The sequence below is a fragment of the Misgurnus anguillicaudatus genome, chromosome 1 (assembly GCF_027580225.2).
Source record: "Misgurnus anguillicaudatus chromosome 1, ASM2758022v2, whole genome shotgun sequence".
In the NCBI taxonomy this organism is placed as follows: Eukaryota; Metazoa; Chordata; class Actinopteri; order Cypriniformes; family Cobitidae; genus Misgurnus; species Misgurnus anguillicaudatus.
The window spans coordinates 6754741-6774814 of record NC_073337.2 but is presented as its reverse complement, the minus strand read 5'-3'; the positions used below and the strand labels follow the sequence as shown (position 1 = coordinate 6774814).

Sequence of the window (20074 nt, the reverse complement as noted above, 5' to 3'; positions counted from 1 at the left end):
GGATTTGAATTTTTTATGTTTTTATAACCTAAAGATGCTGTGTGAAAGTTTGTAACAGAAAATAGTTGTTTTCATCTTGTCACTTTCTTGGTATAGAAAACACGTTTTTACCAAAATTTGTCAAAATGGATTTATTGCGTTTTGGAACCAAACTCTTCAAATACTGTAATAATAAAAAAGTTTTTGAGCTTCATTGTCACTAATGCTGATTATTCACTGATTTATTTAAAAAGAAATATTTAATACTTTCACAGCAAAAATTATGTAGGCGATTAATTTAGATTAATTAATCACAGAGTATGTAATTAATTAGATTAAACATTTTAATCGATTCACAGCCCTAATAAAAATACAAACGTATTTAGCTTTTATAACCATAGTAGGTTTGACTATTGTTTTAAAAAGTGCCTAAAATAAAATGTTATTGGTTGATTGGTGTACTAAATGTTTTATATTGATCCTTTAATTAAATAATGAAATACTATAAACTGCCTAGCGATAATGAACACACTTTACATTAATGACTGAACTCAGTTAGCTTTTATTGAATGCAATCACAGTCAACAGCATAAGCTTATATTTACACGTTTTTTTTTTACATATAATTCAGTCAGTTTATATTATTTCACATTTTCATAATATATTTATTCTCTCATTTGTGTAAATGGAAAAGAATTCTCAACCAAATCTTGTTTAACTATCAAATGACTTCTTGGATAAAACAAGCAGTGGGTTTTTTCTTACTTTGAAAGCAAATTCTTTGTGCAAATAGATTTGCATGCCTGATTGTGACATCCAGGTTAAAGCCTAATAATCTAATGATGAGATTAGGTGCATTAAAGTTTGATTTCACTTATTGATTTAAATAATTGACATGACCTTATTCATTTAATATTCAATATATCAAGGTTATATTTTACAGAATGTTCTTTACATTATGTAGGATGATTTTGTAAAAAGTAGTAAACAAGTTGAAGTTGATTCAGGAGTTTTATAGGGAGAAAACATTCTGGGAAACACTGACAAATTCATAAGGCATTTTTTCTGTATATCTAGGTAAAAACTTTAAAAGCGGTCTTCCATCCAGATTCTGCATCAGTACAGTTTATGCTTTTATTTCTATTATATACAATATTTAGTATTTAAAAAGATATCTGTATGGGGTACAGACAGTGAAGCAAAAGCTAAAATAATAGGATTACCATTATATTTTTATAATTAGTTAGAGATTATTGATCTTTATTGCATTCAGTTACGACCTGTGAAAACAACACAATAGTTTTTATATTGTAGTATTTCATTATGTATTTGTGTAAATTAATGAATAAATACATATCCATGTAAAAATAGAGAGCAACGTGTACCTGCAGCGTTGGTATTTCCTGAAATACATTCCCATTAGGCTGTGTTTTCCAGTTTGTCAAATAATCCCCTTGACCTTTAACCACTTTGCTTATCTATCAAATTGAAATCCTTATAGCATGAAACCTCATTTATTACACAGCATATATTATTATAACACAAGTTATGGCACTTATTCAGTTCATATTATTATCAATAGAAATTTTTGTGTCTGGGCTTCCCTCTCCAATAGATAAAAAGTGGTCAGTGAACTTAAAGTGATAGTTTAAAAACAAAAATGAAAATTCCATTATCATTTACTCCCTTTCATGTTGTTACAAACACATAGAAATTCCTTGGTTCTGATGAGCACGAAGAAAAATATTTTGAGGAATGTTTGTAACCATTCCTCCCATTCACTTTTATAGTAGGAAAAAACTATGGAAGTGAATGGGCTCATAAATGGTTTGGTTTCAAACATTCCTTAAAATGTCTTTCTTTGCGTTCACCAGAACCAAACATTTTCATTTTTGGGTGAACTTTCCCTTTAAGCTAGGGCCACACTAAAAATCATTTAACTTTCCTTAAAAATCAAATTTTCAAAACGTGAGAGGCCACAAACATTAGGTTTTGTTCCTATAGTGTGTGGAGTGCCGATAGTACTGTATGTGGTCATGAAAGCACACCATATCCCATCAGACTAACTTTACAAACAATACGAGTCTCCACTGAAAACACAGGAAATCTCGCTGAGATCTCACAATGGCCCTCATTTATCAAAAGTGCGTACACCAAATTTCCAGCGTACACCTTGCGTACACCCAAAACCACGGTGACTTTGAGATTTATCAATATGGACGTTGGCGTACGGCACGCTCAAATCCTACGCCAGCTCAGGAGGTCGTGTACGCACATTTTGAGTGAGTGCAGAAATGCGCAAACACTTCCTAACACCCCAAAAAGCACTGACAAACTAAAAAATATTATATATTATGACCCACTGTAAAAAACAGTAATTATAAACTTCAGTGTTTATTTTTATGCAACAATGTTTAATGTTTAATTTGTGAGACTTTACCAAAGCATTTGATATATGCATATGTATTCCTTCAGTTGAGAGCCTGTGCGCTTTACCTGATGTTTCAGAGCGAGCATGTGAACGGAGCGGAGCGTTGAGCGGTGCGGTAATGGGTTGATATTACCATCAAAGCGCCTTTCCGAAAATTCCGCTCCCTCAGCACCGCTCGTTGAACCCAGAACGCCCTTTGATAATTTGCTAGTTCGAGAATCTGTAAAAACGTCTAGCAATAAGTTATGGAATTCAAGCCCTATACATAAATGTAAAGTAAAAATCAAAGTTAAGATTGAGCAGGAAGAAAAAATTGAAAGGGAGTGCGGAGAGACGGTAAAGAGTTAGCAATATTCTTCCTGGAATCTGAAGCGGCACATTGCAAGAAAGCACAAGGATGTGCTACGAAAACATGGTAATGCAATAAAAGGTAAGCTAGTTACGTACCATTCGATGATAAATAAATACAGATGAGGTAAGGTAAAATGCTTGTGTTGAATGGAGCCGTAAATCCGATCATGATGACATGCGGACAAAATTATGGCCACAAATTATTTTTTATGCTACATTATGGACACTTCTTTTTCTTATTTAGTCTGAAGTATGGCCATAAATTTAGAATTTGTTCCCAATATTCAACAGTTTGTTCCTTGGAATTAATTATTATAATATTTCGTAATTACTATTACAATTATTATTACTTCAAATTATGAATTAGCTTAGCTAAAACATGTGGATGTCGTGGAAACAAATTGTTAATTTGAATTATATCCGGAGCTCCGTATCAAACTGGATCTTAGCTAAAAACAACTGTATGTAAATAAAGAAAAACACACTACAAAAGTTACTACATCGTTTTAAAATATTATTTAAAAAAAATTAACTGAACCATTAAGCAGACATAGAATTTAGATGTAGGCAACAGTAAATAATAATAAATAAATAATTATTCTTCTAGATATCAATTAATAATAAAAATAATAATAAGAATATTACAAATTGTCATTCAATTATTAATGTGTCTTTGCACTCTTTAAACTCCCAAATAAAACAATTTTGTTTCTTTTCACTTCCCCGGATTCTCTTCTTTGCCGTCTTTCGTGTGTCAATGGCGTAAAATGAGGGCGTGGGGGAGGCGGAGACTTGAATTTATATGTGCTTGTTATTCTAATGACGATCGTTTTCGGCCGCGGCATTTATGAAGGGCAGATATTGCGTACACCTGAATATCAACGGTACGCACAGTTTCATAAATCAGGCGGTGAGAGGAGTGTAAGCATAATCTTACGCCAACATATACGCCCGTTTCTACCCAAGAATGATAAATGAGGGCCAATGTCTCTCATGGTCAAACATGACTTCTAATGCTGCGTTTACACCACCCGCGTTTGAGGCGTCAAAGTCATGTCTACCTCGCCTAGTTTCCTGCTTGAACAGTTTGAATGCATTCGCGCATCTAGAGCGAAGTAGACACGTGGAAAAAGCAAGCATTTGATGCGCATCAGAGGCGAAATCCATTTCTTGTGGCAGGGGCAAGTGCTATGCGATTGTCTGTTTGCAAGATGGCTGATGTTAATTGTGCATTTATCGAGAGAGTTACCGGTCTGTATTTGGTCTATAGAGGGAAAATAAACGGTGCGGGTCGATAAACGTCACATGACTCAAAAGTGAAATGTGTATTTACAATTTGAGAACTTGTGTCGTATAGCTTCGGGTGACTGCTCACGGACAATATCAAGCGTTCCTTCATGTTGAATGAGTGACTCCTGGCGGGGCTGCTGCCACAGCAGCAAGCAGGCTCCTGATTGGTTAACGCGGGGTGAAAATGCGGCAAAGTCAAAATTTTTCAACTTGGGCGTCAGCCGCACATTCGCATCAAACGCAAAATGCACAACAAGCACCATTCGCGCGTACCATGCCAGGCGTTCAATCACACAAGACATCCAGATGAGCGTCAACGCGTCTTTACATTAACTTAACATTGAAATCACTCGTGCTTCACGCCTCTATCGCTGTTGGTGTAAATGCAGCATAAGTAAACAACATGACGGACGATGGGCATAAAGAAATGCCAATACTGTGGACTGCTTTTTACAGCTGTGTAAAAAGATTTCCATCTCACGTTGGACTTTGCCTGTTGCACCGTGACTGCTGTTGTAATGGTTTGATTTTTCAACAGCTCACTTTCTGATTGGGTATCATTTCGTTTCACAGGACAATCTACAGCGTGTGTAGGCATTTGTCGTCGGGGTTCCCCCACACACAACAGGACTTCTGATCGTAAATATTCAGCATGTTGACTATTTCCTATTTGCAATTGGAGTGTCTCCAACGTGATTCTGGGCAGATTCAATAACTCTTAACACCACACACCACAGGAAAATCTGATAAGAAAATCGATTTAAGCACAAGATCAGGACTTTACTTCCCAGACAGCAGATGACTCTGGGCCGGATCCGCCACCGGATCTGTGCCAAAGTCAACAGCTCTGGCGCTGATCCGGCCCAGAGTCGTCTGCTGTCTGGGTTAGGATTGTTGATTTTCTTTATGTGTGTGCCAGCCTTTAGTAAAAATATCTTTTACCTTGTCCAAAAGCTTCTTTATGATATCTGGGTTACTGACATCAACGCCAGCGTCAGCTGTAACCGTTATCCTCACCACACCTTGCCTCATAATTTCTATGAAATTTAAAGGTAATGTACTTTAGAGCAAGAAAACAACATCTATTTTTTTCATTTGGTAAAAAAGCAACAAAAAGTTAGATACTGTACTTGAATTACAAACCAGGTTTACACAAGACAGCACAAGCTAGCATGAAGATAAAGCTAATCTTTTACATTGATGATGCTGACAATTCTCTCAGACCAGTTAGTGATCTACTGTGTTTTCGCATCACGTTTTGTTATCAGCTCGGGTTGCTTGGAACCCCAACCGAGGTGGTACTAAAAAAAGTATTGGGTACTATGTACTGCAACCAGTAGAAAAGCCCTCAAAAGTATGCTGAGCCGAACCAAACCAAACTGTACTATCAATACACAGAATCGTTGGGTGCAGCGATCATATCTGTGCTTTATTTTAAATAAACAGCTATTGACCATCAGAATCAGGGACTGGAAGTAATCTTTTCATAAGGGTGAGTAAATAATGGGAAAATTATTATTTTAGAATGATAACCCTTTTATGTGACATAGAGAGAAAGTTTTAAAAATGATCTTACTGTTGCAAATAACTCCTGCATGAAGATCATTTACACAACTGCTCACACCCCATCCAGTAAATGAACAGTCCCGTAATGTTAACTCATTTCCAGCACAAGCAAGATTGCCCATCCATATTGGCCCATCAAATGGACCCATATATGACAGTGGCTCTCCAGTGTTTTCACAGCCTAGCTCTTGACATACAACCGAAGCTGCTTTCACATCAAAGCCAGTGTGACAAACTCCACCCCAGTGATCATCATAAAGAACCTCAACTTTGCCATCACATGGACCCATACCATTCACCAGCCTTATATCTGCAGAGAATGTTGATTTAACATACATTATCAGCTCTTTCAGGCATTGTATTGTATTATGATGAGATCTTTAGTCATGAAAGATCATTTCAACTTACCTCGACAGACAACTCCAGCATCTCGTCCATGGCTGCAGGTGCTTGTTCCTAATGGTATTGATAGACAGTCTTTCACTGATAGCTCATACCCAGAACAACTCAGATCATCCAGCCACACAGGTCCTGACCCCTGCCCAAAGTAAGCCGCAGTCATTACTGCCACAGGAGTCCCACAATCCATGCTATTACACACCACTGCAGCATCTGTTAAATCCCAGCCAGCATCACAGACGGTTCCCCATTCATCATTGTATAAGACCTCCACTCTTCCAGAACACAGATTAGATCCATTTATCAGTCTAACATCTAAAGGAGAGTGAGTGAAAACCATAATTAGATGTCAATGCAAATTTTGCAAAACTTACACCTTACACATACAGCATAACATATAGCTATTTACTCTAATTAGCCAATGCATAGAAGATTCACATAATGATATTACACAATATTATAATACTGTTTTTATTTCCACTTACTTTTTAGGGATTCTATTTTTTATCATTATTTATTTAGTCGACATAAAGTCTGGTTATGTGAGTAGTTGTTATGCCTTTAACAGGATCATTGTTTGTATTCAATCACAAATATCCCAAGCAGTCACTTACAGTTCAGCACAGTGAAAAACAATGTATACATCCTACCTCGACAGATGACTCCAGCATCATATGAATGGTCACAGTTGTTAATTCCCCATCCATTAAATCTGCACTCTCTTAGTGTCGGTTCACTCCCTTTACAATGAACATTATCCATCCATAATGCTCCCACACCAGGTCCGAAGTAGGAATATGATTTTGCTTCAGCACCGGTAGGACATCCCAACTCTTTACATGCCACAGTAGCATCTTTAGTACCCCAGTAATCTGTACACACTGTTCCCCATACTCCATCATGAAGAACCTCCACTCGTCCAGAACATGAGTTCTCACCATTCACCAACCTAACAGGAGCTAAAAATGAATCAAGGTCATGTTATTAAAAATGCTCAAATATATCCTTTATATTTTTTCGAACTACATACAATATTTATCACAAAGAGTTTAAGCTTACGGTTACAGACGACTCCAGCATCTTGTCCATGGCTGCAGGTGCTTGTTCCTATTGCCTTTGATGGACAATCTTTCAGTGTTGCCTCAATTCCAGAACAACTCACGCTATCTAGCCACACAGATCCTGAACCCTGCCCAAAGTAAGCCCCGGTTGGTGCTGCTATAGGAGTCCCACAACCCATGTTATAACACATCACTGAGGCATCTGTTAAATCCCAGCCAGCATCACAGACGGTTCCCCATTAATCATTATGTAAAACCTCTACTCTTCCAGAACACAGATCAGACCCATTTACCAGTCGAACATCTAAAGGACAGTGAATAAAAAGTAGATGGTCAAGAGTTATGTTTACATGCACCAATTTCAATAGGCTGACTGAAACCACACGTAGGTCCTTTCACTAAGTTCACCTTTGGATGAATGTAAAAAGTCAAAGTTGGGTCTGAAAAAGTTTTTTTATTTTTTTATTTTATTGCTTTATGTAATGCTGTAGTGCCCACTGCCCAGCTCGGTCCTGGAGGGCCGGTGTCCTGCAGAGTTACACTGAAATGTTGCTCAACACACCTGCTTGAAAATTTCTTTTATGTCTAGTTTAAGACCTTGATTAGCTGTAGTGATGCGTGGGTCGGTTTTTCCAACCCGCCTGTCCCGCTTTTATTAAATATTTGGCCCGTTTGCTTTGCTGTTGTGGTTCACAGCAGGAGCTACTTGGCACTTCAGTGACGTGAGACCAAAGGTTTGGGTATATCAAGTTACGTTGTGCAAGTTACTTTGCGGAAGTTACTTGCCACGTAGGCCTGTGTAATTTAACCTTATTAAAGAACCTAATAAAATATAAATATATATATTCCCAAATATTTAATATATGCTACAGGGAATTAGACGCAACATACATGTTTTTTACATTTGTTTTTAATAACCCGCCCCGACCCGCCATTGAATAGAGTAACAATTTCTTTACCCGCCCCAACCTGACCCGCGGGTTACCAGCGGGCCCAGGGGTTACAAGACGACCCACGCATCACTGATTAGCTGGATCAGGTGTGTTTGATTAGGGTTGGAGCAAAACTCTGCAGGAACGCCAGCCTACCAGGAGCAAGATCGGACACCCCTGATGTAATGTTATGAACCCTGCAGAACATTCAGTGCATGACTATATGTTCACAATTCACTGCCATGGTTCACTTAAAGGGATAGTTCAGCCAAAATTAAAATTACCCCATGATTTACTCACCCTCAATCCACCCAGGTTACATATATCCATCCCTTTTCATACAATATTCAGGTATTTCTGAAAATGTCCTAGACCTTTCAAGCTTTATAAAGGATGAATATAGGGTCCAGCTCTTTCAAGTCTAAAGAGGGTAATTAAAGCGCATTTGTAAGAGAAATATCCATATTTATAACTTTATCAACAAAAATAACTAGCTTCCAAAAACGCGCCATCTTAGTCTCCTCTATGCATTCAGGAGAGAGTATCAGCGTAGTGTATGCACGTTTCGTAGTGACAATGCAGACAGATGCAGAGGGTTGTTTTGCTCACTGCTCTGTGAAGTCTTTACACCAAAAACCAAAAAGTTTTGTTATAGATTACAACCTTTGCGTGGGAGGTTTTCAGCCCCGTTTTATCCGCACACACTTTATAAATGAGGCCCCATGACCCTATATTCATCCATTTTAAAGATTGGAAGAGCTAGGACATTTTCACAAATATCTAAATTTGTGTTTGTATTAAAATGGATAGACATATGGCTTGAGGATAAGTAAATCATGGTGTTATTAAAATTTTTGACCGAACTATCTCCTTAAATAATGTGTGTTGCCATTGCCTTGCTATTACATGTTTTTGTGACGAGTATTTAAATAAGATGTTACTATAAGACGAGAACATAACAGCAATTTCACTGCGTATGTGCACAAGGCATTTTTGAATGCAATTGAAAAATTAAAAATACCACGATTCATGTAAAATACAGTACATGAATAATTTCCCCCTGTCAATTGGGTTACACATATCGATCTACAAACCATCGATCTACTTGTGTGTTTCATACAGTAGAACTAAACACAAACAAGATACACAGAAATACTTCACACAGTTTTATAATGTTCTTATCATTATTGTATCTGTGTATAATGTGATTACTGTATCTGTACAGCCGTTCACAGACACTGCTTTGCAGATTGGACTTAAGCATACATATGGTCTGGTTCTGTATACAGTTTTCTCCATTTAACAAAAACATTGTTTGTAACAATTACAAATACGCTAAGCAGTAATTTAAAGTGATAAGCAGAAATTGAAAAGGAAAAAATATATATCTATCCTACCTCGACAGATGACTCCTGCATCATATGAATGATCACAGTCATGTCTTCCCCATCCAAGCAATGGGCACCCATTTAGTGACAGTTCACTCCCACTACATTCAACTTCATCCATCCATATTATTCCCTCACCAGGTCCGTATGAATTTCTTGTCAGTTCAGCACCGGTTGGACATCCAAACTCTTTACATGCCACTGCAGCATCAGTAGAGTCCCAGGAATCTGTACACACTGTTCCCCACTGACCGTCATGAAGAACCTCCACTCGTCCAGAACACGAGTCACTGCCATTGATCAACCTAATAGGAGCTAAACAAAAATAAAAGGAAATGCTATTACACTCTTAGAAAAAAGGTACAGTGAGAAGTTGTCATTGGGGCGGTAAATTTTTAAAAAGTGAACTTTTGTACCTAAAAGGTGCATATTGGTACCTGAAAGATACACATTGGGATACCAAAAAAGTACATATCTCTATCAAAATGGAATTAGGATTTTTAAGAGGTATCATTCCAGCAACAACTTTTTTTCTGAGAGTGTAGAAATGATCAAATAAAATTCTGCCATTATTTACTCATCCTCATGCTGTATCAAAGATGCATGCTCTTTAATTTTTTGTAGAAAACAAAACGAGATGTCTAAGCTCTCTTCTATACAATGTCAAATTAACAGTGCAGTTTGAAAATGTAGGATGGTGAATGAGATGTCTGGGCAACTGGAAGATCTTTCACAATGAAGGACCTACAACAGAGCTTCCCAAACTACAGAGTGGTAAGGCCCAACAAAAATATAGCAAAAGCTTCACAACCCCCCCCCCCCCCCCATTTGTATATTACATATATTTAATAAAGCAGATTGTCTCTTTGCACAAAATTATTACCATTTATTAACCAATTTATATTTTTATATTCTGGTGAAAGATGACGTAAACATTATTTTAAAATATATTTAAACTCATAAAACTACATACTTTTTGCATACTATTTACAATTATAATGCATCAAATTGAGCAAACAAATATTTTGCAATGAATTACACAACTATGTTTAAAAAAAATTATAAAATCTAAAACCCTTTACAAGCAATTTATCTCTCTGTAATGGAAAAAAAATGTTTTTATGTATGTTTCGTGTTTATGTAATAAGGAGGAGAGGGGATCACATTTCAGAACAATTAGAATATTTTAATTATTTTAAAATGTTGATTTATCCCTGCATTACTGCTATGGGCCACTGGGGGGGGGCACAGTTTGGGAAGTGCTGACCTACAATTATGTAATTGTAATAAAAAAGTCACATAAAGGTTCTTTAAAATGTCTCAATTTGTGTTAGCAAACAGTTTAAAGTCTAATAAATAATGACAGAGTTTACATTTCTGTTTAAACTAGGGCTGGGCATAAATTAATCTAGATTAATCTCATACAAAATAAAAGTAAATTTTTGCATAACATATGAGTTTTAGCTTACGGTTACAGATGACTCCAGCATCTTTTGAGTGGGTACAGCTCTGTATTCCCCATTTTGTTGAGTTACAGCTCTCCACTGAGGACTCAATCCCAAAACATTGTGCAGCGTCCATCCATATTTGTCCCGAACCTTCTCCAAAATAAGCACCAGTCTTTGCCTCTATAGCATCTGCACAACCCACCTCTCTACACACCACTGCAGCGTCTAAAATATCCCAGTCGTTATCACACACAGTTCCCCACTGACCATAATGAAGAAGCTCCACTCGTCCAGAACAAGAGTCCATGCCATTCACCAACCTAACCAATCCTAATGTTATACAAACAAACAGGATATGGAATTAAAAAAGCTTAGCATCTCTTGATTATCTCTTTGCATCTGTTTGGTGGATTTACCTTGACAGATGACTCCAGCGTCTTCATCATGTTCACAGTTGGTTATTCCCCACCCCGCAAATCCACAGTCTACCAGTGAGGTTTCATTGCCAACACAATCTATTTCATCCATCCATATCGGTCCTGAACCTTCCCCAAAATATCCATAAGACTTTTCGTCTATAATATCTCCACAGCCAAGTTCTTTACACACCAATGCAGCAACTGGTACATACCAATTATCATCACACACTGTTCCCCACGTTCCATTATGGAGAAGCTCCACTCTTCCAGAGCAAGCATCAAAACCATTCACCAACCTCACATCAGCTTCTACCCTAGGTCCATTTCTAAAAGCTGTTTTCATAGGAAATTATGTCAAAACAGTCATGAATTCAAGCGATAAAACCTTTACATTTACATTTTTGTCATTTAAAGACAAATTTTTAAAACAACCAAAATGTTACTGCAAGAGTATAATCAGTAATACTAAGATGTAGACTGTAAAAAAAATGGCATGAAGTTAAAACAACTTGGTTTTGCAACAAGTTGAAATTGTTTAACTAAATTTGTTAAGTAACATAAAAATATATGTCGATTTTTGATTGTTTTACATTGCATTTAAAGTTGTGCATGTCTCGGCATGTGTGTTTCATCTTACCAAGCAAGAGAACGAGGCACAAGAAAAAAAACATGATGCCTGTAAAGAAAAAAAATATTTCATTTGATCAGCTTGTATGATAAATCAAAATAAAGCATTATATACACAGTATATTTGAGATTTTAAAGTAATTTTTGCAACATTTGCTGTAGATATGTTTGCAGATTTAAAGAAGTATAGAACATATATCTCTTTTACTTGCAGGCATAATAACAAGGCGAGAAAAAAGAAAACATAAAAAAGGATGAAAAAATGTAAAATATTTGAAAAAAAAGACAATCAAAGCAAACTACATCAGAATTATGACACATGTTGTCAATATATGATAAAACATGGTAAAACAGAACCATTCACCAATTATTAGATTTCTTTAACCTGGTAAAATGTCACTCCTGTTCTGCAGTTTCTTTGTCTTCAGATTGAAATAAAGTCAATGAGACGTGCAGATGTTTTTATTTGTGCTTGGAGTCACCTTGCGTGTCTGCTCCTCCTCTCAAATGACTCAGTAGACAATGTCTTCTCATTTACATATGCATTTAGCAGATGGGTTTATCCAAACCGACTTTTCCCAAGTGACTTCAAGACATTTTTTTTCAAGTATTGTTGCAGAAATGTTCAGTTGCAACACTGTGTTTATAAAATGTAGTTCTTTGTGATCAGTGAGGGTGTTTTAATGCACTTTAATTTGATAAGCTTATTGTGCATGCTACTCAATTAGAGCCCAGTTTTGAGCCATTGGGACAATGGGTCTCATTCATGAAACACGAGCAGAACGAATTTTTGTGTAAATCGTTCATAAAGTAATTTTGGCGTAAATTTTCAGATTCATGAAAATGTTCGTATTTTCCAAATGTTAGTTGGTATGAAAGAAATCTACACCTGCTCCCAACCACGCGTAAAGTGTGCGTTTAACATCCGGACGTTTTGCTCATCAATAAGGCTGTATTTTAATTCACCTTAATAGTGTTTATATTACACAGCATTTTTAAAAAATACTATATACAGTAATTATATACGTTTTTTCTTTTCACTTTTATGATGAGCTCCAGTAATAGCATCACTGTCTGTCACCATCGGGAATTGTACCCGACAGAGAGGTTTCGCCAATTATGCTAATGATGCGTTCATCACATATAGATATGCTCGATTATGATGATGGTGGTGGCCCTCCTCCAGTTTGAATAAGATTTTTTTGAAGTGAACTAATTAGTTTTTTTTTGCAGTCAAGCTTCATGTCGAACCATTTTCTTTTAGGGACTGTTCAATTAACAGATGAAACTCCTACAGCAGCTGTAATGTGCTGCCAAGCTTCCTTTTTTTAGGACCTGATACCCCACTATGTATGCTTGAAAATAAAGTGTGGCGTTTTGAATTAACTTCTGATAATAAAACTTCAATTTCTGCATCTGAGAAATTTTTCTTTTTCATTCGCTGTTATGAACACATATTGAAATCCTTTGCTTGGTGTCATAATATGATGCCCATATATAGTTGTCAGTCGGATTTAATGGGCGGGATTTATGGTAATTGAGAATAAGCGTGCACGCGCATCCCATGTACGACTGATTGCAATTCATGAGCACATACACACATTTAACTATCAAATCTGACGTTTACGAAGTATTTGTGAATCAGGAGGAGAGTTTTCGGGAAGGTCTGTTTACGTGCAAATCACTCACATATTTACGAATGTTTCATGAATGAGACCCAATGTCTTTATATCATTCAGTAGCACAACATTACTGTGATGTACTTAAAGGATAATGTAGAGCCAGCCGGTTGATATTGTTTAAACGTGTTTTGACTTGAAACCACTGGGAAATGTTTTGTTTCTATTGCAGATGGTTTGCATTTCTCACAAATGAGCTATAAAAGAAATCAAATCAATATTTTGTGTCCATATGTTTACCCCTGTTGGTAAGCAGCCATGTAACTTGAAGAATAATGCACATTTAGGCAGTTGTTTTAATAAATCCATTTAGGGTGACCCAAGACCTTAGAAAGCCATCATTGGCCAATAAGAATCAAGCATTAGAGCACAGTGTAATAATGACACAAAAACAAAATAGTAAACTAAAGTGATTCATTTAGAAAAATTGCCCTCTTTTGGTCAACATCTTTGTCTTTATGGAATATCCTACAGGTGTTTATTTAGACTTGCAGGATTCACCTGCCCTTTTTGCCACATACAACATCCAAATAAAGCTGTATGTCCACATGGATGTCTCTTCACCTGTTTATTGGAAGATTGAGGTTTGGTTCACTCACTTATTGCAGTAGCAACTTACAGTGTAAAATGCTGCAAAATATTAAAGCTCCCATAACACAAGCTGTTTCTGCATATCTGATGTTAATCTGGAGTACCTATAGAGTAGTATTACATCCTTTATATCTTCAAAGAGTCTTCATTTTAATCAGATTTATAAAAGACGGGTCAACTTTACAGATTCTTTCCGATAACGTACAAAAAATTCAGAAGGAGCAGTTACTACTGCGGGACGAGTAAGTACGAGTCATGTAACACTATACAACACTGTTTAACTTATGATTCACTACATGTTCGTGTCATTTATTTTTCCAAGATAACACAAAAGTCTTACTTACCGCATACAACTCATAACCCGGTTGAGACTTTTCAATGTAATCCAGCGCATCAAACACACATGCAAAACTCCTCTGCTACTCTGGATAAACAACGCACGTTTGCTTATCACACACATGAATGCGCAGCAGCACACAAACCTGATAATGATTTAGTAATTAAGATCGGAGTTAATTTTTATGTTTCTTATTGTTAAAGAGCACAATGGATTTGAGTTAATTATAAATCAATATAGATGAATCAAAATGTGATCATATAGTGCACACGCACACCCACACGCACATCATAACTAATTTACAGCAACTGTTAATATATAGTTAATTTATGGTCATTTAAATAAGTCTTAGTTAATGTAAAATTTGTTCACCAGGATTTATTCAACATGTAATAGTAATGACTATTAAAAAGGTATTAAGTAACTAATTGTTACTTAAAGAGCACCTATTTTGTTAATAAATTAGCACATTATTGTAATATATTTGTCACGATCGGGAACACGAGTAAGGACACAAACGCAGGGTTCACACGAAAGGGTAACATTTAATATAAATAACATGAAATGAAACACGAGGAACAACACGGGCAGGTAAGAACAATGACTGGAACACTGGAAACAAACATGACATCAGCGACAATCATCCGGCAAGTGCACATACAACAGGCAGGGGTATATATACAAACAGACTAACGATACACAGGTGTGATGAGGCAGGTAATTAATTAACAAGAGTCCAGGTGATGACAATCGGAACAGACACAAAACATGACACGGATTTCACCGTGACAATATTGGTCTCCCATAGTACATATATGTGATTAAAACTTGAACCAGTGCATTATTATTCTTATAAATTGCCTACATACAGTACCTCACCGTTTTTACCCTGTCTGTAAAACGCTCGGATTTAGTTCATGTCTCTTTAAAACACGCCTTCCAAAATGTCTAGTGTACTTGGATTGGTCAGATGACCTACTCAACTGTTATTGGTCAACTGGGTTCAGCGTGTGTTTGAAAGGTTACGCCTCTGACTACGCATGGATTTTCCAGTCCTGAGAATCACAGGCATAAACGTAAACAAACAGTTATATTTCTCTATAAATGGTGTCTGTACCAGTTCGAGCTTGATCCAGAGAGTTCAGACGACCGTTACTACATTATTTCACTACAGTCAACTTTATTATGAAACACTGCTTAACTCTTTCCCCGCCAGCGTTTTTTTAAAAAGTTGCCAGCCAGCGCCAGCATTTTTCATGATTTTCACAAACGTTTAATGCCTTCCAGAAAATGTTCTTCTTTAAATATATAAACAAACAATATATCAGATGAAAGAACAGACCCTCTGCTTTCAAACAAAAAAAAAACGTTTCATCCTACCTTCATAAGTTCTCTTGTAATCACCTCTCAAACATGGGTAGGTTTCTTCAAAAACACCCAATTTTGGGCAAAAAGCTGAGATAATTCCATTTTTGCGAAGGACTTTTGATAGAGATCAGATGCAGAGCGATCTTTAAAACATACACTGAGTTCTTTCTCTTTCACATGAGGCGCTAAGTTGCGGAAGTGCGCCACCTGGTGGATAATAGCGGTATTGCGGAAAGACGAAAAATCTCGTCATTGGCGGGGAAGCGTTTTCTCTTAATTGACGAGATATCTCGTCAATGGCGGCGAAAGAGTTAAGTGCTATGTTATTACTTATTAGGTTCCAGGGCCTCCTACCTGCGTGATTCATCATCCAGGTTTTGAACAAATTGTCTGAATCCCTACAAAACATTTATAGTAGCGACTATGGGCCTTTGAGGTGCAGAAAACTAGTTGTTATAAGTTGTATTACATACACTATAGTAGCATTATAGTAACAAAGTACCCAAAAGAACAAAATATGTAACTTGAAGAAAATATAGTACTTATTCAAAAGTTTTTATTTATTACAAATTTTTCTATCATACACCCGGCACAATGCACGACACAAGTGTCTTTTGCCAGTATCAACCCGATGCAATTATCATTTTCACGTTGTTTAAAGAGGCCCTTCCACATAAAACCGTTTACGAAAGGGTTTACGATTAAAGACACGTGTGTGTGTGTGTGTGTGTGTGTGTGTGTGTGTGTGTGTGTGTGTGTGTGTGTTTGTGCGTGGGTTTATAATAAAATATGTGTGTATAAGAAAGACACTGTGTCTTAAGACTCTCACTTAACATTAAACTGATTACACATGAGATTAATTTGAAAGTTAGTTTGAACGAAAAACTGTTATCCAATCATAGCAGTGGGCATTTACTTCCAAGTCGTCAATGCAGCCCGTCCATTTAAACGGATCATTTCTCTAACCAGCCTCAAAACCAGGGTACAAAATAACTATTACTTATTGCTTTTGATGTTTTTGGATGTAAAAACCATGCAAACGTCATGAGTAGACCTCAGACAACAGTATAAAACAATAAAAACGACAGAGGAAGGGCACCTTTAAATACCAAATGCATTTGCTGCCAATTTTGCGCCCATGGGCGTTCTGGTTCGACAATGAGGTGACAATTCAGGCGCATTGTTGGTGTGTTACTTTTTTAAGGTAACTAAAATAGACTACAATACTAACCAATAGCAACCTGGTCTAAAATCAATGGCACAATATTGTTTTTGTTATTTAATGAGCATGTTAGTAATATGCGCCTATAAACGGGACGACAATGCATGTTTGCTTATCACATGGATGCGCAGGAGCACATAAACATTTTAAAATATGAAAAATCAAAGGATTAAAATCTTGGACATAAATGAAGACCAATTATAAGATGTCAGAAGGCGTAAAGAGCTGCTTCACCTGTAGCCTGGTAAGTAATTAAATGTTTTGCTTTAAACAAATGCAAATATTGCATATATGTTTTAATGTTTTTTTAATGCTACCAACTGATTTATTTTATATGATGACTTTGTACCTGTGGATATGATGAGATGAGAACCTTTATCAAGTAATGCTATTCAAAACAAACTATATCCATTGTTTTCAGAAGTCTGGCTTTCTTCTCCTTACATCCAAAAACACACTTCTTCCTTCATGCCATTGTTGAGTTTTGAAATTAAACAAAGCTGTCGCGTGATGTGATGTTTGAAAGTTCTAGTGTCTTCCGCTGATTGACGGGTGGGTAAGGTTTTCCAGGGGAAGTGCCCATAAAAATAAGTGATACGTATACTGCCCTACAAAGGCAAAAGACCTTAACTCGCTAGAGTGTGAAACTGAGAAAAATCACTTTAAAGTTTAGACTTATAGTGAGTTTCAGTTGTCAGTTCATTTCTTCTTTATCTTTATTTTCTCGAAAAAAACATAAAATTGACTCAGGATACTAATGCAAATAATAAAGGAGGTCTTGAATGTCTCAAAAATATCAATAAGTAATTTTTGACCAAAAACGAAGTTACTGCCTTTTGCCTTTGTAGGGCAGTATAGAAACCCCTGAAACGTCAGCTGGACCCGTAAAAAAAAAATTCTGAAACTTGTACAAACCCTGGCGAAGTGCATTCGGCATAGAAATACTCTGTAACACGCCAGACTGCTTTTTGGACAATTTGCCTACGTTTAACATGGGAAACAACTCTTAAACAGTGTTAATAAGTCAGAATGCATTAAATACCATTGAACCACCCCTTTGAAGTATTAACAGTAATTCAGTGTTTTACTTTATCATTCTGTGTTCTGACTTTAAAATCAAATATGATGCAAAAATGCATTTGTATAATTGTTTTATAATGTATAAATATGTTGGTAACACTTCATATTAAGGTTGTATTTGTCAACAATAAGTAAACACATTAGCTAAAATGAACTAACAATGATCATTGTTCTACATCATTTATTAATCTTTGTTCATGTTAAAATCAAGAGTTGTAAACGTAACTGTTAATTAATGCACCATGAACGAACATGAATAGCCATATTGCCATAACATAAACAAGAATAAATACATGATGAAAAACTACATTGTTTACTCTTTGTACATGTTAGTTAATGCATGAGTATAGCCTTGTTTTTTTATCTGCTTATGCTGCATCAAGGGTTCGTTTTTATTTAATGTTTTAGCAGTGTTAATCATTACAGCCAATCACAGACGTTTTATTTTTTATGTGTGAAATAGCAATAAAATCATTCAAAAACGATTTTCTTTTTGTCTGTGTGGTCAATAAGAATATGGCGAATAGAAGGTTTTGATGTTTAATTGACATTAATCATTATAATTACAGTATGAAGGGTAGCTGTGCACACTGTATTCTTAAAAAAGATTGGTGTTTGACGCTCCTAAAAATATATATTAGATTTATTTTTTTCAAAGACTAGTGAAGGGATTCAGCTATGTTCACAATATTTCAAGTGACATTTGCACAGGTGAACTACAAAGTTCAAATTTTGCTAATAAAATGTTTGCCATAGCAACCTGCAACTTTGAAATGAGATATGTTTTGATTTTCGCTTTTTTGTAAACTTTCTTAAAATAATATTTACTTGAGGGGCTCAAAAGTGTTTTGAATTTGTGAGCTCATCATTTATAAATCATGAGATTTGTTTCTACTGTACATGTGCTTGACATGTTTTGATATATATCTGCATGTTAGTATGACTTGCAAATTAATCCCTAATTCACAAATTTTCCATTTGCTGATTTCCATTACCACAGCAGACAATGCAAACTACAATACTGCAAACTCACGCTGTAAAATATCTGTAGAAATTACAGTATCACTGGCAGCTGTTTCCTAGTAACTTATTGTAGATTTATATTTATGTTATTCATGTTGTTTGATCAAAGTTAAATGAACATTAAACATTAATAGGTCTTTGTCTTTACAAAATAAAACTAAAATAACAGAATTATGCAAAGCATTCTGGGAACCAAAATCTGAAGGAAAAAACAAAAAGGTTGGTGAGGATTTCTGGTTCCCAGAATACTTTGCATAATGCTGTTATTTTAGTTTTATTCTGTAAAGATAAAGACTTATTAATGTTTAATGTTCATTTAACTTTCATCAAACAGTTGCCAGTAAATAACATACATTTAAATCTACTGCAATTGTTGGTTTTATGTGTATTAAATGTACCTTATTGTATCACATTTTCAAAACTCTTAGAACCATTTTATTTCTGTACAAAATGCACAACGTCTGAGGTCTACATCTGTGCATTCAAATCTAATGCAGACAAGCAGACTTAGTTTATACAACATTTTGCTTCCCTCACATACCTGACTACACAGGACATCATATGCAAATACTGTAAGATAACATACCACATATGCCTCAAACATGACAACTGTAGTGTCACTGTAGGCTATGTGATATTATAAGCTGTTACATCAAAACTTTGCAAGCAAGGTCTGCAGATTGTCTCATTTATTGTTATATATTGTACAAAATAACCAGATGGTGAGCAAAATATTTGTTTTGTTTGTGTTTAAGTTTATCATTTAAATTAAATTATTTAAATTATTTCCCCAAAATTAACAGTAACAACTAAATAATAGTTATTAATGATACTTTGATATTGGAAGTGCTGATCCAGCATATTTATATACACTATCATTGAT

At 35.8% G+C, this 20074-nt stretch overlaps 1 protein-coding gene across 2 annotated transcripts; it reads right to left on the bottom strand.

Moving 5' to 3' along the window:
- Positions 1 to 596: 596 nt before the first annotated feature.
- LOC129432508 (scavenger receptor cysteine-rich type 1 protein M130-like) lies at positions 597 to 8260 on the bottom strand. 2 transcript variants are annotated; one of them, XM_055190963.2, is made up of 6 exons: positions 6667 to 8260; positions 6026 to 6331; positions 5628 to 5927; positions 4994 to 5088; positions 1365 to 1457; positions 597 to 1259 (listed from the first exon to the last, which is right to left on the bottom strand). In XM_055190963.2, the coding sequence occupies exons 1-6, from the start codon at positions 6776 to 6778 to the stop codon at positions 1230 to 1232; spliced, it is 936 nt and encodes a 311-aa protein (XP_055046938.1). In that variant the 5' UTR covers positions 6779 to 8260; the 3' UTR covers positions 597 to 1229. The 2 variants fall into 2 exon arrangements, with proteins under 2 accessions (XP_055046938.1, XP_055046937.1); XM_055190962.2 differs by having other exon boundaries at positions 597 to 1457.
- Positions 8261 to 20074: the final 11814 nt, after the last annotated feature.

Bases quoted from the DNA above. Each gene is read 5' to 3' on its own strand.
- LOC129432508 (XM_055190962.2), bottom strand. From the start codon at position 6,778: ATGGATAATGTTCATTGTAAAGGGAGTGAACCGACACTAAGAGAGTGC. The intron at 6,332-6,666 runs GTAGGATGTATA...ACTCTCCTTTAG, and splicing joins TGCTGGAGTCATCTGTCGAG to ATGTTAGACTGATAAATGGA. The intron at 1,458-4,993 runs GTAAAAGATATT...TCAATTTGATAG, and splicing joins TAAAGAAGCTTTTGGACAAG to ATAAGCAAAGTGGTTAAAGG.